The following is a 24170-nucleotide window of genomic DNA, read 5'->3' as shown; positions in this document are numbered from 1 at the left end:
ATCATTGTATTCCATATTTTAAAAGTCAACTTTCTAACTTTTTTGAAATTACATTTATGTAAAGTTATTTAAATATGTCGATGTAGAGAATACTCCCAAATTAGACTGTAAATTGAGGTGAATCCTTATTATATAATCCATCACTATAAATCTATAAACACCTGCATTAAAGTTAAGTTACCTTATTATCAAAATCTTTCATTTAAACTGTTATTAGAAAATTTACTAAGACAATTATCCAATGCACAGTGTGGTGAATGTAGTTAATAAGAGCATATTGTACATTCAAAATTGCTATGAGTAAATCTTAAATGTTCTCACCACAAAAAGTGACAAGTATTTGAGGTGATAACGTTAATCAGCTTGAATTATTCCATATTATATTCATAAATTATAACATCAATAAAGCTATAAATTGTCAATTAATGGTAGAATTTTTAAAGTAAATTTTTATAAAGCTGAGAAGGAAAAATCACATAGAATTTTTAAAACTGCATAATCATACATAAAAATATTGTTACCTGCCGGGCGCGATGGCTCACGCCTGTGATCCCAGCACTTTGGGAGGCCAAGGCAGGTGGATCATGAGGTCAGGGGTTCTAGACCAGCCTGACCAACATGGTGAAACCCTGTCTCTACTAAAAATAGAAAAATTAGCTGGGCATGGTGGCGGGTGCCTGTAATCCCAGCTACTCAGGAGGCTGAGGCAGGAGAATTGCTTGAACCTGGGAGGCGGAGGTTGCAGTGAGCCGAGATCGCGCCACTGCACTCCAGCCTGGGCGACAGAGCGAGACTCCATCTCAAAAAAAAAAAAAAATTGTTACCTGTAGTTATCATTAAAAATATATAAATATTCCTGGGCAATTTAATAAAAAACTCTTGAGAAAAATGCATGAATGGATGAAGTAATGATCCATGCTCGGACAATCAAGGCTTAAGTGAATTGTTTCCCTACCAGAAAACTTAAACCTGAGTGTACCTATGTTCTTAAATGTAAGACATTTCATCATTAAGTTGGAAAGCTTTTAAGCTTCTACTAAATATGTGAAATACATATTAGTAGAGTATTTGTAGGATCATGGAAATATTCTCTGTAATTGTCATGAACCAGCCATGCGTGGTTTAGAAGAGCTTTTGGAATTGCATCCGGGTGGCCACTGAATTCCACAGCTGAAATGTCTGTCTTCTCTGGGCCCCGTCCCCTATTGTTTAAAAGTAGAAGGTCAGACCACATGATCAGGAAGGGTCACTTTCATTCCTGTGACTGCTTCACTCTTAGCAGCCACATGAGCCTGATGTCAGTCACTCTGTGGGAGTCCTGTCATCTGGCTGAGGTCTGAGGTCTGTATCTTAAATGCAGGAAATTGTGAGACTGCGCTTGCAGAGAGGTACCAGTAGATGTCACTCACTTCCTGTTTGGTAGCTAAGACTGGTTCACTCTCCAGTGTGATCTATTAAGATTACTTGGGGCTGGGCGCGATGGCTCAGGCCTGTAATCCCAGCACTTTGGGAGACTGAGGTGGGCGGATCACGAGGTCAGGACATCAAGACCATCCTAGTTAACACGGTGAAACCCTGTCTCTACTAGAAATACAAAAAAAGAAAAAAAAAATTAGCCAGGTGAGGTAGCACACACCTGTAGTCCCAGCTACTCGGGAGGCTGAGGAAGGAGAATCGCTTGAACCTGGGAGGTGGAGGTTGCAGTGAGCCGAGATTGCACCACTGAACTCCAGCCTGGGTGACAGAGCAAGACTCCATCTCAAAAAAAAAAAAAAAAAATTACTCTGGGTTTTTGTTTTTTGTTTTTTGGGGTTTTTTTGAGACAGAGTTTTGCTCTTGTCACCCAGGCTGGAGTGCAATGGCACCATCTTGGCTCACTGCAACCCGCCTCCCAGGTTCAAGCGAATCTCGTGCCTCAGCCTCCCACGTAGCTGGAATTACAGGCATCTGCCACCACACCCGGCTAATTTTTTTTTGTATTTTTAGTAGAGACAGGGTCTCACCATGTTGGCCAGGCTGGTCCTGAAGTCCTGACCTCAGGTGATCCACCCGCACTAGCCTCCCAAAGTGCTGGAATTACAGGCGTGAGCCACCGTGCCCAGCCTACTCTGGTTTTCAAAGAAAATAACTCATCATCATCAAGTTATATGTGTTACAGTCAGTCTTAAAAGCCTAAGTAAATGCAAGTCTGACTTGGAACATTTACTGAAACATTGCAAAGAAAAGCATGGCCTTCAGGATTTGGATAGTCCTGAGTCCGTCATAAACCTGGTATGTGACCCTGAACGTGCCAGTCAGCCTTCAGTTAAACGTAGCTGCTGTTAGCTGATTGAGAAAAGGTCACTCTACTTACCTCGTAGGCATGTTAGGAGGATTAGGTCTTCTAGGTAAAGTGCTCAGCACATATCAGTTTGATTCTCCTGCTTACTCTCTGTAGAAACAGGGGCTGGAGCCCTTAAATACTCAGGATAACTGAAAAAATATCAAGGAGAGTTTATTCACCTCTGCTGTCCCTGAAAGTCCTTATATCTCCCTTAGATACAAAAGCAAAAGCACAGACCTGTGATTCTTATTCAAGCTGAGCTCACAAGGGAGAATAAAGGCAGAATACTGCCTCTTCACCACAACCAGAGCTGCCCAGGCCACCTCCTTCCCAACAGCCAGCTAACTCCCAGACCTCCTGGACTCACCAGTCGCTGCTACTGCTCCACATCTAAGCCGAGCTGAAGCCAAAACCCACAGTTATGAAGGTGGCAACTTTGCCCATGTCCTTACACTCAATATTTTATTATCCATTAAAAGAGAATTTTAGCCCCTGTGATTTTACCTTTCTCAGTCTTCCCCCTGTCCCACCCCACCCCAAGCTTATAGTAGGTATTTTTTTTTCTTTATGTAACAGAGCAGTTAATTTTTTTTTTTTTTTTTTTTTTTTTTTTTGAGGTGGAGTTTTACTCTTGTTCCCCAGGCTGGAGTGCAATGGTGCGGTCTCAGCTCACTAAAACCTCTGCCTCCTGGGCAAGTGATTCTCCTGCCTCAGCCTCCCAAGTAGCTAGGATTATGGGCATCTGCCACCATGCCCAGCTAATTTTTGTATTTTTAGTAAAGAAGGGGTTTTACCATGTTGGTCAGGCTGGTCTCAAACTCCTGACCTCAGGTGATCCACCCGCCTCAGCCTCCCAAAGTGCTAGGATTACAGGTGTGAGCCACCATGCCCGGCCCAGGGAAGTTAATTCTGCTGATACAACCCATTAGATCTGGCATTTTGAATAGCTAAGTATGCTTCAAGGCCAAGCTGTGTGGGCAGTGATGGTTTTACAAGATTTTAGCTAAGAAAGAAACTGCAGTGAGGATGTCTTGCATAGACACGCGACGCTGTAATTGTGTTCCCTTTGTCTTATATAAAGCATAATCGTTGTTTTTTCTTTACCTGATTCCATCATTGCTGTGATTCAGACAATCTCTGAGTTCGAAAAAGAGATAGAACTACTTCAGGCACAGAAGATAGATGTGGAGAAACATGTGCAGTCACAAAAACGGGAAATGAGAGGTAATAAAAATATGAGTCTCTTAGTCCATGGGTGCAGACTGAATTTATCATAACTGTGTCGCTGCTAAGGAAACGTGTCCTTTGGTATGAATTTGGTTGGACATGTGGTAGATTGCTTAGTTGATAGGTTGAATAGCTAGTTGGTTGAATACCTGGAAGATTGGTTAGTTGGTTGATTGGATAGCTGGTAAGTTATTTAGCTGGAGACTGTGAAGCTAGAAAACTGGGCCCTGGAAAGGGAATGGGAAAAGATAAATCATCCACAAATGTAATGTATACAACTCTGCCTTTCCAATTTCAGAAAAGATGTCAGAGATCACCAAACAACTTCTCGAAAGCTATGACATTGAAGATGTAAGAAGCAGGTAATCATTTTTGCATTATCAAACATTTTAAGACATGTAAACATGTAAAACATGACAGAGATGATAGATTTTCTTATCTTCCTTATTTTGCAGGCTCTCTGTGGAAGATCTGGAACATTTAAATGAGGATGGAGAACTTTGGTTTGCTTATGAAGGACTAAAGAAAGCAACACGGTTAGAAATTCTCCTCAGGGATCTTCTTTATTTTTCAGAGATAATAAATAGACAATTGGAAAATCCAAAGTTTACCTTACATAGATTGATACACAAATTCCTTATAGTAGAATGACGGAATAACCACTAGAAATATTTTTCTGAGAAGTAAGTAATTAGCTTATTCATGAAGAGCAATCTCTTTGTGGGATAAAATGCCTAGTTAAAAAACCCCATAACCCATACAGTGAAAACTGATTATCAAATAAGTTAGTTAATGTTGCCAGAGATACGTAGATACATTTAAATTTGAGGCATGTGCTGCATTTATTTAAATTAATAAACTTTATTTTTTACAGCAGTTTTAGGTTCACATCAAAGTTGAGCAGAAATACAGAGAGTTCCCGTATATCCCTGTCACCACACACACACAACCTCCCCCACTATCAACTTCCCAAACCACAGTGATGTGTTTACTATGACTGGTGAATCAACACTGACACGCCACTGTCACCTAAAGTCTATAGTTTACATTAGAGTTCACTCTTGGTGTACATTCTGTAGGTTTTGACAAATGTATAATGACTCGTATCCACAAGTGTAGTATCATACAGAACATGTTTTGTTTTGTTTTGTTTTTGAGATGGAGTCTTGCTCTGTCACCCAGGCTGGAGTGCAGTGGCAAGATCTCGGCTCACCGCAACCTCCACCTCCAGGTTTCAAGCAATTTTCGTGCCTCAGCCTCCCAAGTAGCTGGAACTACAGGCATGCGCTACCACACCTGGCTCATTTTTGTATTTTTAGTAGAGACGGGGTTTCACCATGTTGTCTAGGCTGGTCTCAAACTCCTGACCTCAAGTGATCCGCCCACCTTGGCCTCCCAAAATCCTGGGATTACAGGCGTGAGCCACTGCATCTGGCCAGTATTTTTTAAACTATTAAGAGTGTAAAATATAATAACTTCTAAAATTTTCTTCATTGTTAACTACATGTTAACCCCCACATAATGCTTCCTAACTAGCTAGAAGATTTTACAATTAGGCATTCCTGATTCTGTAGCCTGTAACCATGAGTGCATAAGTAAACCTGATGTACTTCGTGCACGGCTCTTGTTGTGGGTCTTCATAACTGCCTCCCAGCAGTACGTACAGCAGAACAAAGGCCATGTGGTTTATTTCTCGACCCCTCCTTTAATAGTGTTTTGGAGAGCCATTTCCAGTCTCAGAAGGATTGCTATGAAAAGGAGATTGAAGCTTTGAACTTCAAAGTGGTGCATCTAAGTCAAGAAATCAACCACCTGCAGAAGTTATTCAGAGAAGAAAATGACATCAATGAAAGCATCCGTCATGAAGTTACCAGGCTAACATCAGAGAACATGGTATGGTCTCAGCCAGGGGCCCCAGTCGTGGCCATCATACTAGAGATGTTCTTTGTCAGTGGAGTCAAATTCAGTTTCTTGGCAGTAAAAGAGTGGATATAAATTACTTTTTCCAGAAGTGAAATAACTCGGTCTGGTGATTAAACTATAAAATGACTGCAGACCAGAGAGCACTCTGATATAAGAGTGTGTGTATTCACCACAGGATGGCTGCAGGTGCTGTGACTGTGTGTGTGTGCGTAAGTGTGTATGTTTTAAAGTCTGTATATTTAAATCAAGCCCTAACCCCTGGGAAAGTGACCACAAAATTGAAGGGTAGCTCTTGAGACAGGAGTTAGTCAGAAGGCCAGTCCTCATGCCTGAAATCTCACCTTTTTTTTTTTGGAGATGAAGTCTCACTCTATTGCCCAGGCTGGAGTGCAATGGCGTGATCTCAGTTCACTGCAACCTCCGCCTCCCAGGTTCAAGCAATTCTCCTGCCTCAGCCTCCTGAGTAGCTGGGATTACAGGCGCCCACCACCACGCTCAGCTAATTTTGCATTTTTAGTAGAGACAGGGTTTCACTATGTGGGCAAGGCTAGTCTCAAACTCCTGACCTCGTGATCTGCCTGCCTCGGCCTCCCAAAGTGGCATAAGCTACCATGCCCAGCCTTCAAATCTCACCTTTTCAAGGGCTTCCTCTTCCATGACGTGCATTCCTAGCCACTGCATTTGTCTCATTCTTTCTTCCAACTCATGCCTACTGGCCTGGAGAAATGCTTTAGGAATCTCCTCACTCAAAAAGCCATCTCTGTCTTAACCCCACACTCCTGTGGCCATCACCCATTTCTTTGGGGAGTTACAAAGACCCTCTAGGCATACTCCCTCCGCACACCTCCCATTCACTGCCCACCACACCATTCTGTCGTGTGCCCCCACCACTGGCTGACTCTGCCTGCACGGAGCTGAGCACTAAGGGTTCTTTTGCACCCTCATCTTAACCCAGTGTCTCAGCAACCTCTGGCGATGCTAATCTTGCCCTCTCCACCTTGTTCTCTTGGCTTCCAGGACACCCCGCTCTCACAGCATTCTTGTCCCGCCTCACTGCTGCTCCCCTACTTCCTTACTACCCCCTCCCCTCCCTAAACTGGGAGTGTTAGGAAATCTCGGGGCTGTAGCAGCAGTTGAGGACCAGGGGTGGACACCGGGAACGGTAGTGGGGGACCTTTACATCTTTGTTTATTCCTTGGATGAAACTTTAATGAGGAATTTGCAGTGAGACCCAATTGCACAATCAAACAAGTACAGATGCTCCTCAGCTTACCATGGGGCTATGTCCCAATAAACCCATCGTATGTTGGAAGTATTGTATTGTAAGTTGAAAATGCATATAATACACCTAACCTACCAAGCATCGTAGCTTAGCCCAGCCTGCCTTAAACGTGCTCAGAATGCTTACGTTAGCCTGCACTTGGGCAAAATCATCTAACACAAAGCCTATTTTTATAATAAAGTGTTGAATATCTCATGTAATTTATCAAATACTATACTGAAAGTGAAACACAGAGTGGTTGAATGGGTACTTGAAGTATGGTTTCTACTAAATGCATATCACTTTCACACCATCACAAACTCGAAAAATAGTAAGTTGAGCCATCGTAAATCAGGGGCTGTCTGTATTCTTCATTTAGACTTCAGAGGCCTGGATCTCAGCCACTCAGTTTTAAAATGAGCGTGTTTATAAACTTGGGGAAGGAAAAAAACCCTGTTTTAACCTAACTGGGGGGTGGAGGCGATGGACATTTAAAGAAATATACAGATAGGGACAAAGGATTGAGAAACTTACTGGGTGATTCCAGACCTCCACTAACAGAGCAGTGCATGTCCTTGAATTCAAAAGTTGCAGTGGGACCCTTTGAGATGGCTTTTCCTGTTCCTAGATGAGGAGACGATGGCTCTGGGCTTGGACCAAAGGGGCTGGCTGCCATTTCTTCACCTAATTCCTCCCTCAACTCCGCATAGGATTTCTATACATGTACACATCCTTCTCTCCCTGTCGTAGCTGTGTGAGTACTGCTTCCTCTGAGCATACTGGTGTTTCCTGAGACTATATAGGTTTTGAGGTTAAAAAAAAATGTTAATCCAGTCCAATGTCATGGCTAGCTCTTTTACACAGCTATATGTTCCGCAGGCTGAACACCAAGACAGTTTAGTTTGCTTCTGAGATTTTAAAGTTCATAGATCAAAATATTTTATATTCTAATATTTCTAATTCTTCTCTAAAGATGATCCCAGACTTTAAACAGCAAATTTCAGAATTGGAGAAGCAGAAGCAAGATCTTGAAATCCGCCTGAGTGAACAAACTGAGAAAATGAAAGGTAACTGAAACCCTCATGAACCTTCTTTTAGAAAACGGTTTCCTGTACCCCAGGAAATGATATTGAAATGTCCTTGTACTCAGGGGTTTTAAACTCTGGTTCTCTAAGGGGCTGGGCAGGTGACAAATGTGAGAACGGGGCTAGTTGAAAGATATGGGAAGGTATGTAGGACATTTAAAGGAGGTGCAGGCTGAGTGCAGTGGCTTACACCTATAATCCCAGCACTTTGGGAAGCGGTGATGGGTGGATCATTTAAGGCCAGGAGTTAGAGTTTGAGACCAGTCTGGGCAATATGATGAGACCTCATCTCTACAAAAAAATTTTTTTTTTTTTTTTTTTTTTTTTGAGACTGAGTTTCACTCTTTGTCGCCCAGGCTAGAGTGCAATGGTGCGATTTCGGCTCACTGGAGCCTCCGCCTCCCAGGTTCAAGCGATTCTCCTGCCTCAGCCTCCTGAGTATATCAGATTACAGGCACCCACCACCACACCCAGCTAATTTTTTTTTTTTTGTATTTTTAGTAGAGATGGGGTTTCGCCATGTTGGCCAGGTTGGTCTTGAGCTCCTGGCCTCAGGTGATCCGCCTACCTTGGCCTCCCGAAGTTCTAGGATTACAGCCGTGAGCTACTGAACCCAGCCCAAAAATTTTTTAAAAATAAGTCAGGCTTGGCAGTATGCGCCTGTAGTCCCAGCTATGTGGGAGACTGAAGTGGAAGGATCACTTGAGCCCGGGAGGTGATGGCTGAAGTGAGCCGTGATTGTGCCACTGCATTCCAGCCTGGGTGACAGAGTGAGATCCTGTCTCTGAAATAAAAACAATAAAATAAACAGGCTGCTGCCTCCAAGCTCCACTGATTGTTGCCCAGTGGGAATGTGGGCCCAGTATTGCTAGAGATTCCTATTTTTAAAGAAAACCCAGGAATCCAGATTTTTATGTGGAATATTACAATTTTTAAATGATGGTTTAAAAATGTTTAACATTGTTCAGACCAAATAAAAGTTAATCTCTGTCTGGATACAGTTTAAGACAAGCTTGTTCAAGCCGCAGCCCATGGGCCACATGCAGCCCATGAGAGCTTTCAAGGAGGCCCAACACAAATTCGTAAACTTTCTTAAAACATGAGATTTTTTTGCAATTTTGTTTTTCAGCTCATCAACTATTGTTAGTGTTAGTGTATTTTATATGTGGCCCAAGACAATTCTTCTTCCAATATGAGCCAGAGAAGCCAAAAGATCGGACACCCCTAGTTTAGGACCTCTAAAAATTGAAAACAATACCAAACCCAAATCAGAATGCAGTGATATGCGCCCCCCCCAAAGTACTGACAGTTCTTCTCATTATAGGAAAACTAGAAGAATTGTCTAATCAGTTACATCGCAGTCAAGAGGAAGAAGGAACACAAAGAAAGTAAGTGTAAATATGTGTGTACCTCAAGTTCATGCTCGTGTAATGCTTTTCTGAAACTGTAGAATATACCAAGATGTGTTATTAATGCCAAAAAGCAAGATGCTAATTAATATATATGACATATTGCTATTCTGATGGGAAGGAAAGAAATATGTGTATGTACAACACACTCAGCAGCAGCAGCATCTCTGGGAGATTGTTAAGGAACAAAACATTGGTTGCCTCCAGGCAGTTGCCTCCAGGCTTGGTGACTGATACACAGAGGAGGGGAGGACATGTACTTTTCACTGTATGCATACACTTGTACCCTTGAAATGCTATACCATGCACTTGAATTATCTGTTCAAACAACGGATAAGAGTGTGTGAGAGAGAACGGTTTCTATTAGCAGACTATTTAGGGTAAGAATTAAAAGCCCATGTTGATGGAAAATCTTCATTGCTAATACCCCCAAATTTCCATCACGACACCAACAAAGGGCCTCGTGCCCTGGCAGAGCCTTGTGGGGAGAATGTTCTGTTTTGTTGCCAACTTGTTGAGACACTTATTTTTCCAAAATAATAAATGGGCACTTGACATCCCCAAGAGCATCTTTAGTCATGTGACTTTATCAGTAGGATGAGGACCCAAAGTAGTGGAAAAGGAGTGAGGCACCATTTTGGAACTCTTCTCGTGGTCTCTCCTCCTCTCTTCTGTCCGATCCCTGGCTTTGTGAGTGTCTGGTCCCCAGGCTGGTCACAAAGGGGATGACTGCTTAGCTGTCACAGGGTATGGTGGGCGTGGATGTCCCATAGGAACAGTAAGTGGGGCTGAGGTTGGGTGGAGAATGGAACTCTTACTGGGTGAAGGAGACTAGAGCAGTCCATGGACAGTTTTCTATCCCAGCCAGTCCTGGTCTCTTTTCCTTCCCCTGGAAGGACACCCCTATTCGAATACTATTTGCTTTACACAGAAATTGGCCAAGGTGTTCTTCCATCTTTGGAAATATCAGCACTTGCTATGACAGTGAGCGACTTCTCCATGACGGTCATACTCATACCAGCCATTTCTCCCTCCCTTTCTCAGGGCCATGGAAGCCCAAAATGAAATACATACCAAAGAGAAGGAGAAGCTGATTGATAAGATTCAAGAAATGCAGGAGGCCAGTGACCACTTGAAGAAACAATTTGAAACTGAAAGTGAAGTCAAGAGTAACTTCCGGCAGGAAGCATCCCGGCTCACTTTGGAAAACAGGGTGAGAAGTCTTCTAACTTGGTGATAAGGACTGTGTGCAGATGTTGCTCAAAGGGGGGACATGCCACCTAAAGCATATGATTAACATCTATAGAACAAAAGTCCTTCCATCAGAGCAGTCTGTTTTCTTATCCCAAAAGACAGGTGGTCTCTGAGGTTGGCTTTGGGAAGGCCTTGGGGACTTACAGGCCTCAGAGACTTACAGGCCCGCCTGGGGAGGATGAAGGAGGAGAGACAGAGAGGTGTAGGCCATAGTTCCCCAGCACTATCAGTGGATGGCACCATCCAGGATGGAGTCACTGTCCTCTGGAACACACTGAGGATAGCAAGGCCTACATGTGAGTGCTTTACCCAGCAAAACTCACCCCATATAAGTGCCCATGCTTTCTTCTGGGGGTATGGCCTTCCTACAATTTTTAGAGTCAAAATGTTCTTCTATGAAATGATCATGATGTCAATGGAAGGCTTAAAAACTTTTTTAAAGTGTTTAAGGTCTTTTCTGAGTTTTAAATGCCCTTACCAAAATGAAATTGGGTAACCCTATATCAATTCCCAGCAATTATTTTGAAATTGTGATGCTGTGTGGAACCCAGAAGACTGAGAAGTGCTGAAGTGACAGATAGGCCACTTTCCTAGGAGCTGGGACCCTCTCGGGCCCCTTCGAGACCTGAGAACTTCCAAGAGTGTGACCCAGGAGGGCTGACGACTCCAGTGGGTCAGTGTGGACATGCCCACGTGCCCTTCTCCCCACTGACAGGGCCCCCATTTCCGATCTCACAGGAAAACCTTGATAGAGGAAAAACACATTTTGAGTGTCAGGGTTTAACTTTGAAGAGTGGTTACATCCAAAAAGAGAAATTCCAGGAGTTTAACATTTAATAGGAAGTAACAAATTCCAATCAGTGACACCTACATGACAGCTGCCTTCTCTGAGGTGGATACAACTTTCTCAGAGACTGGAATCCTTGTATTACAACAGAGAAGCAACCGCCTGCTGTCCATGTGTGTGAGGCTGCCTTGCCTTGCCTCCTGTGGGCCCCTGGGATCTCAGTGGAGCCAGCGGTCAGGGAGAAGCTACATGGGTGGGTCATGTGTGTGCTGCGCATGTCATCCCATGTGATCCTTTACTCTGACTGTCCCTGTGCATTGTGATGGATTTATGAGTTTGTTCCTGGTGCCCTGGAGCACAGCCCAGTCCTGGCACCCTCTTGTGGAGCTACTCCGAGTGTCTGGCTCTGCTCCTCACAGGTGCGCTGAGCTAGGGAGCTGGCAGGCCTGACATGCTCATTTCAATAGCTCTTTCTGAACCCAGAGTAGCCTCACTGTTACATATAAGCAGACGGACATGCAACAAGAGTATCATCTCTATACATTAGCTGGCGGATTCCACCCACAAATGAGACCTGATCTATATTAGTTTGCCAGGGCTGCCGTAACAAATGACCACAAACCAGATGCTTTAAAACAACAGAAATGTGTTCTCTCAATTATGGAGGTCAGAAGTCTGAAGTCAAGGTGTCAGCAGGACACACTCCTCCGAAGTCTCTAAGGAAAACCGTTCCTTCTCTCCCAGCTTCTAGAGGGCTCCAGGCATTCCTTGGTTTGGGACAGTGTAACTCCAGCCTCTGCCTCTCTGCACCTGGCCTTCTCCCTGTCTCTGTGTTCTTTTCCATCTGTTATAAGGACACCTGCATTGGATTTACAGCCCACCCTAAATTGTAGTAGTCACCTCTCATACTGACCCTTAGCTTACCACAGCTGCAAAGACCCTATTTCCATCTAAAGTCACATTCTGGAGTTTGGGTTGGACATGAATTTCAAGGTGACACTGTTCAAACCACTATGTGATGCTTTGAGTCAAAGAAATTTCTTTTTTTTTTTTCCAGACTGTTTTGTCATTGAAAAGAAATTCTTATTAAGAGATAAAAAACTTTTAGGAATCATTTCACTATTTATCAAAGAAATTCAAAATTAAAACTAGGTATTATTTTTGCCTGTCAAATTAATAGAGACCTGGGCCTGGCACAGTGGCTCATACCTGTAATCCCAGCACTTTTAAGATGTCATGGCAGAAGTATGATTTGAGGCCAGGAGTTCAACCAGCCAGGGCAACGTAGTGAGACCCCATCTCTACAAGGAAAACTTAAAAAAAAAAAATATGGTGGTGCATGCCTATAGCTCTAGCTACTCAGGAGGCTGAGGCAAGAGGACTGCTTGAGCCCAGGAGATTGAGGCTGCAGTGAGCTATGATGACACTACTGCACTCCAGCCTAGGTGGCAGAGCAAAATCCTGTCTCTAAAAATACTACTACTACTACTACTAATAATAATTAATAGAGATCTTATGCTGCTGGAGAGAACATCTTGAAATGGGCACTGTCATACATGGTTGCTAGGAATATAAATTGGTATAAACTTTCTTGAGGGCTTATTTGAAGGTATGGATCATGAACCTTTGGAAAGTACATTCCCTTTGACTCAGTAACACAACTTGTAAAGTTCTGTCCTAAGTAAATACTTGAACATGTGGACAAGATTTTTGTTCAGAGTGATCATCATAGTGTTATTAATCATAGAGAAAAAAAGCAACCCAAAGGAAACAAATGCATATCTAACAATAGAGCAAAGGTTAAATTGTTGTGTGATATAATATGACTTGGCTGTTAAAATGATGGTTTGGGTATATTATCAATGACATGGGAAAACGTCTGCAGTATAACTAGAGAAAAATGTAGGATATGAAATTTTGCATGTAATATGATCCCAATTTTATAAAATGTACATTTACCATATTGGGAAAAAAGGAATGAAATCAAAATGTGAAGAGTGTTTTTTTTCTGGGTTATGGGTTGATGGGTGACCCATTTTATTAGATATATTATAAGATGGGCTTGAATTGGAGGGAAGAAGCTGTACTGACACCTCCGCTTCTAAGGTCAATAGAGTTCCTAACATGTCTACCCAGGGACACAGAATGGTGGCAGGGAGAGGTGGCCGCACAGAGTAGAAACAGCACAATGTCCCTCGGCCCCAAGAGTCCCTAGACAGCACACAGCTGCAGTGACCCTGCATGGTGGGTCTTTCTGGATCAGAGAAGCCTGAATTCTATATGTGTCAAATGCTCAGATCTGGAAGAACTTAAACACTGTATTTCCTTTATAGGAAATATTTCTAGGTATCCAAGGACTCTCCTGGTTCTTGAGCCAACTTCAGCATGGGCAAGGCCACCTCCTTATCAGGAAAGAAAGGCAAAACCAGGCCCAAATCTTTGCACATTTCTCTGGCTCCAGCTTCTGACACCTAGAAAGCCCATTTTCCCACATTCATATTTTTAAATTCTCTATGATGGGCACTCCTATGTAATAAGAGCAAGATAAATGTAGTATATGCATATAATAGGATATTATTCAGCCATACGAATATATGAAATGCTGATACATGCTACGACATGGAGGAATTTTGAAAACCTTATGCTAAGTGAAAGAAGCCAGACACACACACACAAAAACCTATTCTATGAATTTATATGAGATGTCCAGAATAGGCAAATCCGTAGAGACAGAAAGTAGATGAGTGGTTGCCAGGTGCTGGAAGGGAATAAGGAACTAGAGAGTGACACTAAAGGTTAGTTTTCTTTTTGGAGTAACAAAATGTTCTGGAATTAAATAATGGTGATTGTAGCACAACTCTGACTACACTAAAAAACCTTTGAGTTTACACTTTAAATGGGTGAGTTGTACGGTATGTGAATTGTAGGTCAATAAAGCTGTTACCAAAAAAAAAAAAAATAGATTAAAGTGCTTCTAAGCTAAATCCTGGTTTCTTTTTATTGCTGTAGGATCTTGAAGAAGAACTAGACATGAAGGACAGAGTGATTAAAAAGCTACAAGATCAAGTCAAGACACTAAGCAAGACAATTGGCAACGGTAAGAAACAATACTTTTCTTATTCTTTTGAGCTACGGCTAACATGCACTCAACTGTTTATTTTCTTTCTGGTCCAAACCTTATGAAACCCAAAGGAATGATTCTCAAGTGGTGAGGTGTGGGACCTAGTGCTGGGCTAACAAAAAGATCCTTTGGGTCAGGAAGACAGCTCCCTCCCGCTCAGATGATACCAGATACGTTCATGTACTCGCAAGAGACATCCTATAATTAACACATTAACCTCTTCCTCTGTTAGCTCCCTTTTTTAAAAAATGAAATTGTGAACAAGTTTTCAATTAAGTGCTTTGAAATTCACCTTCTCTCCCTGTTACATATGTAGGATCGGTAAGTATCCAAATTTCTATTAGAAAAGTAGAGAGCTAAGAAGCAGACATCCTGAACATGGACTGCACGGCACACATAAAGCGTCCTCGTGAGCCTCTGTGAAAGGGACCCTCCTCCCTTCTTCCCTCCTTCTGCTTCTGTCACTGAACTTTTCTGTGTTTGGCTCCTGCTCACATTTCTCACTCTTTCATTCTTTATTACCTTTTCCCCTTCCTCCCAGCCTTATTGCCAAGGCTGTATCTTGTTCCTTTTTCTATATTCATCTCTTTGAAGAGCAGCTTTATTCTTACTTATCCAACTCTCACCTCAAATTTGAAATGTCCACAAGCAAACTGAGGATCCTTTTCCTTCAGTAATAAATGACAAATGGCAGTCTGCCCCATGAGAGCAGGGCCCAGGTCTGTGCTTCCCAGCCCCTGCTGCATCCCCACTGCTGGGATGAATGAATGAACCACCATTCACCACCCTGGCTCACCTTTCAGACTTCTGACCTCCAGAGCTGTACGATTAAACATTTGTGTTGTTTTAAGCCTCTATGTTTGTGCTAACTTTTTACAGCAGCCATAGGAAACTAATACAGCCCTCTCAGTAAGGATCATGCACATTGGTACTTTGCACACCAAATGTTTCACAAGTCTTCTTTCACAGTAGCATCGGCATCTTGAAGACAAGGCAACATCTTGGATTTCTTTCCTGTTACCATGTGCTGGATACATATCAGGCACTCATAAGGCTCTTCAGAGGATAACTGGGCCTTTTCAGCAGCAGCTGTACTCACTGATATACTCACAAAGAGGAATCACTACTTGGAGAAATTCTTCAGGATACAATACAGTACAGTTTTAATGTATCTGAAAGCCACAGACATTTACATGCAAACCAGCCAGAATAGGGTAGGAGAGTAGTCACACTGTGAGACCTGTGAAAGCTGCTTTTGGGTATTTAGCTGATTGTTTGCCTCTGTCTACAGCCAATGATGTGCACTCGTCCTCAGGACCCAAGGAGTACCTTGGAATGCTGCAATACAAGAGAGAAGACGAGGCCAAGCTCATTCAGAACCTCATTCTTGGTAGTGAAACCTGGAACTCTGGATTTTTGCTTTCTCTTTGAGAACTTGCACATCAGTCAGTGCCAAAGTCCTGGGCAGGGGTGGTCCTTTTTCTGCTTTCTTCTTCCACTGCTTCTTCCCCCAGCCCAGAGTTTCTCAACCTCAGCACTGTTGACCTGTTAACTCTGTGAATGGGGAGTAACAAAGGATGGAGCAGCATCCTTGACTTCTACTCACTAGAAGCCAGCAGCAACCCCTAGTGATGACAATAAAAGATATCTCCAGGTATTGCCGAATGTCCTGTGGGGGCCAAACCTGTCCTCAGTTGAGAACCACTGCCCTGACCTTTTCCAAATTGTAGGGCCAGGGTAGAAAAGAAACATCACCTCATTTTTGTGTCTCAGCACAGGAGCCACCATGGAAGTAATCGTGGCTCTGTGCTCCATTTGACTTCTGAGAAATTTCTCTGCGGACAATGTGATGGGGCTTCCCAGCCATGCCTCAGTTACAGGAATGTCCCATGTGCATGCTCAAGAGTTGGTGGTCATAGAACCAATCTTACTGCACTGTCTTCACTGTGACCTTCCATGTGGTTTTCTGGCATAGGGAGAAAAATCTGCCTCCCTATCAGCTGGCCCCAAGATCTCAAACAGAAAGCCAACGTGTAGCCTTCCTTCCTCTTCTGCCAGTGACCCCCTCGGCTCATGTGAGCACCTCTACCCTTTTCTTTTCCCCCATCACTGGTGTCATGCAGTGTGAGCCTCTTCTTTGTTCTTCTGTCTTCCTGCAGCCAGGGGGACATCCTTGTTTGCTTATCTTAACTTTTTTTGTAAGATTTCTCTCTGCCCTTCATCCCCACTGAGCGTCTCCACCATTCTGTTCTCCCCAAGGCCAGCCAGACATCCTCTGCTGCACTGGGTATGCCTGCTTTCCCTATTCAAGGCAGCTTTATGTGATTGTGGACACTGTACCCCATCCTCATCAAAGCGCTTGGAGTAGGGGTGCATGGAACTGGAGTTTCTTTCTTACAATGGGGGTCTGAAATCCAGGGTTGCCACACCAGGGAAAAATAAAGATTCTGTCTCTTATTCAACCTTTTAGGAAAGAGAAAGTCCTTTGTAAACAAAAAGAGGAACAAGTGCCACCTGTGTATTTTGTGCCAAGAAAGGAGCCAGATGGAAATCCTCAAAGAGGAAATAAATCCATACACATTCAGGCACTGTGTCAAGCACAGAAAAGCAAACAAGCCCCTGCCCCTAGTCACAGGTTCCTTAGGAGAAGAGCTGACCTGTCAGCTGTAATCCTTATTGGCTCTTTCTGCTTCAGACTTGAAGCCCCGTGGTGTGGTGGTGAACATGATCCCTGGGCTGCCGGCTCATATCCTGTTCATGTGTGTGCGCTATGCAGACTCTCTGAATGATGCCAACATGCTGAAGTCCCTCATGAACAGCACCATTAATGGCATCAAGCAGGTGGTTAAGGTAGGAAATGCCTTTGACATTGGCCCCTGGTATCACATCTATGGAAATAACCAGATGCCCAGTCTTTGCCCATCCTGAGCCTCCATTGTGTGGTGAGCCACGTGATTCCTCAATCAAGTTTGAGGCCCAACTAGTGAAGGGAGCCACGCTGTTAGGGAAAGATAAATGGATGAGCATCTGCCATAGGCCTCAAAGCCTTACCGGCGAGACTGCAACCTGGTAGCCACTGCCCCACCACTGCTATCCCCTTAGGGTGTAAAGTTATCAGCTGTGAGGGGTATAGGTTCTATCTCTGTAACAACAGTAAATCATGAGAAATGAAAAGGAGTGAAAAATTACTCATCTCTTCCCTTGGCAATTATATAATTCTTCTTCCTAAAAGCACATTGTGTATTTTTATTCCCAGTCCACAAATGAAGATGAACTGTGTATTAGTTAGGTTAGTTACTTAGTAAAGTTAAGCTATTGTAGCTATGAGACACCTGCCACCTACCTTTGCCCAATATACAGTGTCTTAAAGAAGATGGAGGATTTTTCTTTGCTGATAGCAGTTCCATAATGAGCCATCTATGTTGGAAGGTAGCTCTGTTCTACGTGATCATGCAGGGACCCAGGTTCCTTCCAACTTGCTGTTGGCCATTCCCTAAGTTGGTGTCCTTATTGGAATGACTGGACAAGCAGGCAGCCAGCAGTTTACCACTGGGCAAGAGGGAACCTACCATAGGACACAGACCATGTGTGTATGGTATACATATCAGAAGTCACCAACTGAACTCTTTATGAGCAATCATCTCTTCATGGTGTGACAAGTGGATAATGATCAAAAATAACAATGACAAAGGGCGGGATTTTGTGAAGGCTAACTTAACATTAACATAAAGTTTATTGCTAATTTCCTTTCCAACTGAAACATAATCCTAAAATCATTCTTAGCATACTGATTATTTTTCCTGGAAACTCCATAAGTGATCAATGAGTAAATAACTGTATCTAAGCGTTGAAGATTTTTTTAAACAGACCTGGATCCTTGCTTACAGGGATAGTTGCTTTGTAAAAAGAGTTCTCTGGTAATGCTTGGTGCATTCTGGAATCTTGGGTGTGGGTAGGGTGGTTGACTTAGTTCTAAGCAAGACCTGGTGCTACCCTGAGTGTGGAAATTCCAGTAGCCACAGTGGAGTCAGTACAAAAACCTTCTCTCTCTCTCTGTTTTTCTAGGAAATGACCAGTTTACAGTTATGTTAAAAAGTACCCGTTTCTGGGAATTACAATGTACTGATCCATATTGGAAGGGGGCAGTAAGACATAAATAACACTAAAATAACAGTGTTTTCCATGCCCCTCCAAAAGGGAACTGATGTTTGATATTAGGATATATTTGAATTTTTAGTTAGGGAGACCCTACCTCATTTTTAGTAAAATATGTGTTCTAAAGAGTAATGAGGAATTAAATTCTATTTTAAATACTCTAGGGAAGGCCAGGTATGGTGGCTCACACCTGTAATCCCAGCACTTTGGGAGGCTGAGGCAGGCAGATCGCTTGAGCTCACGAGTTCAAGACCAGCCTGGGCAACATAGCAAAACCCTGTCTCTATAAAAAAGACAAAAATTGGCCAGGTGTGGTGGTGTGTGCCTGTAGTCCCAGCTACTCAGGAAGCTGAGGTGGGAAGATCACTTGAGCCCGGAAGGCAGAGGTTACAGTAAGCCAAGATCACAGCACTGCACTCCAGCCTGGGTGACAGAGCCAGACCTTGTCTCAAAAATAAATAAATAAATTAATTAATAAACTCTAGGATGAAAGAAATATAAAAACTAGATTTGTGAGAGATCAGAGTATGGTAATTCTCCTCTCCTTCCAAAAATATCATGAATTCATTATTTATCTGGAGTTAGGAATAGAAAATTCACATTTGTTTGGTGCTGGATACTTTATAGTCACCATCTTCACAGGAGCCACCAGAGTGTTTTTGGAAGGGGCTCCCATAAATTGATGTTTTCCCTGTCCATATTTGCATAAATTGGGTTTTCGTAAGACAAGCTGGCATTGTGTTCCAGCCCAGGACACACAGTATTTGCCTCCCCTTGATGCTCTGGAATGTTTAGCCAAATATTCATAAACCAAGAGATGCGTGGCATGAGGACTATAAGACCCCTTTCTCACCAGCATCTTCAGTCTCAACTTCTCTGTGGCCCCCTCCCTCTGCCTTTGCATGTGCCCAGGACCTCCCTCTCCCCACCTCCAGCACACAGCAGTTACAGCAATGTGCCCACATACCCTCTTCAGCCACTATTCCTTTCCCTCCACCCCGGACTGCCAAAGTGCTTAAACTAGTGTTCTCCACCAATTCTCTTTGTCACTCCTTGCAATCTGGCTTCTAACCCATCACTCTACAGAGAGATCACCAGTAACTCCTATTACTCAAACCAGTGGTGTTTCTTTACTTTGTATTCTCTTTAAATTGACCAAAGCATTAGCACCATCTCCTTGAAAGCTTCCTCCCTTGTCTTTTAAATCCCAGGATTTTCTCTGTTTTCCTCTTCCCCCTCTGATCACTGTAGCTCTGCCTTCACTGCTTGTTCCTCTTCTTCCGCCCTGTAAGTGGAGGCCTGCTCCCCAACAGTCCTAGTCCTGAGCTCTTCTCTCTCCACCCATTTCCCTCAAGGGCTAGACCTCCTGCCTCTCTGAGGTTTCTCCGGCTGCTCTGCCTCCCCATCCTCTCTCCTCGTCCTCTGAGCTTTGGTAGCACAGTCTACAGCCATCGTTTGGGCTCTTGACCACCTACTAACCTATGTTCTATCTATCTTCCCAGTGAGAGTGTGAACTTAGGAGAGCAAGAAGTGAAACTTGCATTTCTCATGCATCCCTTCAGGACCCACTTCACACTTCATAATGAGTGACACAACCTGTACAGAAACATGTTACAAACTGTGACCTATTAAATAAATATAAGCTCTTATAATTATAGTATGAACTGGATAAAAGCTTTAGTGAATAAAAGAAAAATTAATTTTGGTCAAAAGCTACAAATAACCAAACAGGTAAGATGCTCAGAGGTACAAGTAATCATCAAGTCCAATTTTGTCTTTTCTTATTTTTCTAAGGAACATTTAGAAGACTTTGAAATGCTGTCCTTTTGGCTTTCCAACACTTGTCATTTTCTCAATTGCCTGAAGCAGTACAGTGGAGAAGAGGTAGGGGGCGCCCACCTGCTTGTTGTTTTGTGCTGACAGCCAGTCTATAACCTCCTCCTGAGCCAGAGCTCAATAGAGCCTCTATTCTCTCCACCCAGGAGGCCAACAGCACATTATCTGTTGGACTCTTCGGTATACACCACAGGTAGGAGACTTATGGAAGCAGCTTAGATTTTGGGCATGGTACTAGGCCTCCTAGGTCTCCATTAATTTTGAATCAATAGGTAGATAAGATGAATTTTAAGTTTCCTTCTGGCTGTAAGACGTTTAGCATTATGACTCTAAAATACAGGCTTTGGTTTAAAATGCCTGTTCTTCACAGCTGTTCTCTCTACAGGACCCTGACTGTTCCTCCATAATCTATAAATATGTTTCCTTTGCCATTCTGACTCTGCTTCCAGGAGGCTGATGTCATAAAAGAGTTCTCCACCTTTAAGTACTCGCAGAGAAAAATTTCATTGAACTAAAATAACAAAGTGGCTTTCAGGGTTTTCAGTGCTCTCCAAAATGGCTGTACCATTTCACAGCCCCACCAGCAGTGTATGATGTTTCCAGTGTCTCATACCTTCACCAACACTTGGTATTGACAGACATTTTTATCCTTTACCAGTGTCAGGGTAAAAAATTATATCTTGTTAACTTAAATTGCATTTATTTGGTCACTAGCAAAGTCAAGCATAATTTTATATGTTTATTGGTCATTTGGGTTTCCTTTTGAATTGCCTAGTCACATCTTTTCTTTCTTTTTCTTAGGGTTGGTTTTTTTGTTATTGATTTGTGGGAGGTCTTTATATCATATGGATAGACTGTAGCTTAGCTTCTAATTTTCTTTATGAAGTCCCTTGTCACACAGTTTTTGAATTTTGATATGCTGAAATCTGTCAATCCTGTTCTTTTATGATTTGTGTCTTAAGAAATTCTTCCCTGCCCTGAGATCATGAAGATACTCTCTTCTAAACTTTTGTAGTTCACATTTAGAGTTCACAATTAATTATGTTTTTACCTATCCAAAATTGATATGTAAGGTAATGATCTAATATCCTCTTCCATATAGATAGCCAGTTGTTCCAATGGAAGGAAGTTAAAATAAAATATAACAGCAATCTTGACTAGTACTATAGAACAAAAGGAGAAGTAAAGAAAATCTAACCTCTGACTAAAAGGAATACCAAAACAGGAGGCACAGACTAGTCCATTTACAACAAACTGGCATCTGTGAGACATTAGTGGAAGAATGTTTTATTCAGCACTGTTTTATTGTCCTTTCTTTGCCCCCTTCAGCCATGTATAGAATGTTCTTTTCCCTGTCTGACTGCTTTTTCAGTTACCATATTTTTATTTCTAAAATTTCTCTTGTTCCTTTTCACCTCTGTCTCTTACCACAATGTCCTATTCTTTTTTTTTTTTTTCTTTTTCTTTTTTGAGATGGGGTCTCACTCTGTCACCCAGACTGGAGTACAGTGGCACGATCTTAGCTCACTGCAACCTTCGCCTCCCGGGTTCAAGCAATTCTCCTGCCTCAGCCTCCTGAGTAGCTGTGGCTACAGGCATGCGCCACCGTGCCCGGCTAATTTTTGTATTTTTAATAGAGACGGGGTTTCACCATGTTGGCCAGGCTGGTCTTGAACTCCTGACTTCAAGTGATCCGCCTGCCTCAGCCTCCCAAAGTGCTGGATTACAGGCGTGAGCCACCACGCCTAGCCCCATAATGTCCTATTCTTAATTTTTTCTTTTTCTTTAGTCTCTTTGAACATGTTAGACATATTCCATTAGTTCACTCAGGCTACTATAACAAAATACTGCAGGCTGGGTGGCTTAAACAAGAGATTTATTTCCTCACAGTTCTGGAGGCTAAACATCTGAGATCAGGGTGCCAGCATGGTCACTTCCTGGTGAGGGCTCTCTTCCTGGCTTCCTGACAGCCACTTTCTCCATCCCTGTGTCCTCACAAGACCTCTCCTGGGTGCATGGGTTGGGAAGAGGGAGAGAGAGGGCAAGCTCTCTCTGGTGTCTCTTCTTATAAGGACACCAATCTTATTATTAGATCACGGCCCTATCCTCATGACCTCATTTAACCTCATTACCTCCCTAAAGGTCCCATCTCCAAATACAGCCACACTAGGGCGTTAGGGCTTCAATGTATGATTTTTAGGAGGACACATTCAATCCATAACACACACTTTAAAATATTTCAACTTTGTCTGTACCCTGTAATTATAAGGTTATGAATCTCATTTATTGTATCCACTTACCTCTTCATAGCAGTTTGTTTCCTTGGATGCTCTGCAGCTTTGTTTCATTTTCCTATGCACTTCCATGGGCCTTCTATGAGCTTTTCCACTTAGTCTATAGGTTCCAGGGACAATGTTTGTAGGGAAGTGGGTGGGACAATGATAGTATGACAGACTGTGATCATATAGGAAATCAGTGCAATTTTTTTCTTATAGAAGGTACATGCTACCCCAAGCATCATTAACTCATTTAATATACATCAGACATTAAGTTTTAAGGTAAAAGAGTTATAGTAGCTGATTATTATGTTAATTTCCTACCTATTTGTATTATTCTAATATTTTATGTTTAAAATTACTTCTAGGAATTCATGAAGCATAATAGTCCACAACAGAATAAGAACTGCTTGAACAATTTTGACCTTTCAGAATACAGACAGATTCTCAGTGATGTGGCTATACGAATATATCATCAATTTATTATCATAATGGAAAGGAATATCCAACCGATAATAGGTAAGAAGAGAATTGATGACCAAAAAATATTTATAGTAACATTAAGACTTTTTAAAACATAACCTTGGTATGTGTAATGTGTGATTATGTGTAACATTGTTTAAAAAGCCGAGGAAATATAATCATGTAAATATCTACCTTTTAATTCTTTGCTTGCTTAAAATGATTCCATAAATAATAGTATGCTGTTGGTAGTTTTCTTTCTATAAGGATGATTTATCCTGAAGGAAAAAACTTGGGTAAACTTCTACTACTGCTATTTATGTGGTACTTCTACTTTTTGGCTTAGCCAAGTATTTTTGAAATCCTAAAGCCCCATTCGAATTCTTGTATACTTTCCTTAATTTCCTGAAATTTAAATACTTCAGGCTTTAACGCCCAGGCCATGAGTTGTCATGCTAACCAGCTTTCTTTCCTGTGAAGCTGAAAAACGTGCTGCTTCAAACCTAGAAGAGGAGCTGCAGCCCCGCTGGAAACAGCCGTCCATCCCTACCCCCGACACACACCCTCGTGTCCCAAACCCATGATTCTTTTGCTTTCTCTATCACAAGTACATCCACTGACTCTTGTAGAAAAATGTCCCATCTCCTGAAACAAACAGAAGAGCGTCGGGAACGTTCCGCGTGTGTCTCCTGGCGTGTCAGCGCAGCCTCCCTGTCTCTCCGCAGTTCCGGGCATGCTGGAGTATGAGAGCCTGCAGGGCATTTCCGGCCTGAAGCCCACAGGCTTCCGGAAGCGCTCCTCCAGCATAGACGACTCGGACGGCTACACCATGACTTCCCTCCTGCAGCAGCTGAGCTACTTTTACACCACCATGTGCCAGAACGGCCTGGACCCCGAGCTCGTGAGGCAGGCGGTGAAGCAGCTCTTCTTCTTGATCGGGGCGGTCACGCTGAATAGCCTCTTCCTGCGCAAGGACATGTGCTCCTGCAGAAAAGGGATGCAGATCAGGTAAAACCCAGAAACCGCCGCTCAGGCGGAGAGGCCTGTAGGA

The 24170-nt window shown here is 42.8% G+C and overlaps 1 protein-coding gene and 1 long non-coding RNA gene across 4 annotated transcripts in view; one reads left to right on the top strand and one right to left on the bottom strand.

The window, feature by feature from the left end:
• The window catches only part of MYO5C (myosin VC), a 105398-nt gene that overhangs the window by 64560 nt on the left and 16668 nt on the right, over nucleotides 1-24170 (top strand). For 2 of the 3 annotated variants that reach the window (XM_054450715.2, XM_063652621.1), the window contains exons 26-38: nucleotides 3454-3547; nucleotides 3849-3912; nucleotides 4006-4086; nucleotides 5263-5443; nucleotides 7708-7801; nucleotides 9144-9207; nucleotides 10273-10441; nucleotides 14279-14366; nucleotides 15682-15780; nucleotides 17086-17240; nucleotides 20340-20429; nucleotides 23026-23176; nucleotides 23845-24127. In XM_054450715.2, coding sequence (XP_054306690.1) covers nucleotides 3454-3547; nucleotides 3849-3912; nucleotides 4006-4086; nucleotides 5263-5443; nucleotides 7708-7801; nucleotides 9144-9207; nucleotides 10273-10441; nucleotides 14279-14366; nucleotides 15682-15780; nucleotides 17086-17240; nucleotides 20340-20429; nucleotides 23026-23176; nucleotides 23845-24127 — 1613 coding nt within the window. The remainder of the gene's footprint in view (nucleotides 1-3453; nucleotides 3548-3848; nucleotides 3913-4005; nucleotides 4087-5262; nucleotides 5444-7707; nucleotides 7802-9143; nucleotides 9208-10272; nucleotides 10442-14278; nucleotides 14367-15681; nucleotides 15781-17085; nucleotides 17241-20339; nucleotides 20430-23025; nucleotides 23177-23844; nucleotides 24128-24170) is intronic. The other variant, XM_063652620.1, reaches the window with a different exon arrangement.
• The window catches only part of LOC129013947 (uncharacterized), a 29910-nt gene continuing 28853 nt past the window's right edge, over nucleotides 23114-24170 (bottom strand). Inside the window, exon 3 of the long non-coding RNA XR_008494086.2 lies at nucleotides 23114-24103. This is a non-coding gene — a long non-coding RNA (uncharacterized LOC129013947). The remainder of the gene's footprint in view (nucleotides 24104-24170) is intronic.

Source organism: Pongo pygmaeus, chromosome 16 (genome assembly GCF_028885625.2).
Source record: "Pongo pygmaeus isolate AG05252 chromosome 16, NHGRI_mPonPyg2-v2.0_pri, whole genome shotgun sequence".
Taxonomy (NCBI): Eukaryota; Metazoa; Chordata; class Mammalia; order Primates; family Hominidae; genus Pongo; species Pongo pygmaeus.
The sequence above is the reverse complement of the archived record's forward strand: the minus strand, read 5'-3'. Positions and strand labels throughout refer to the sequence as shown.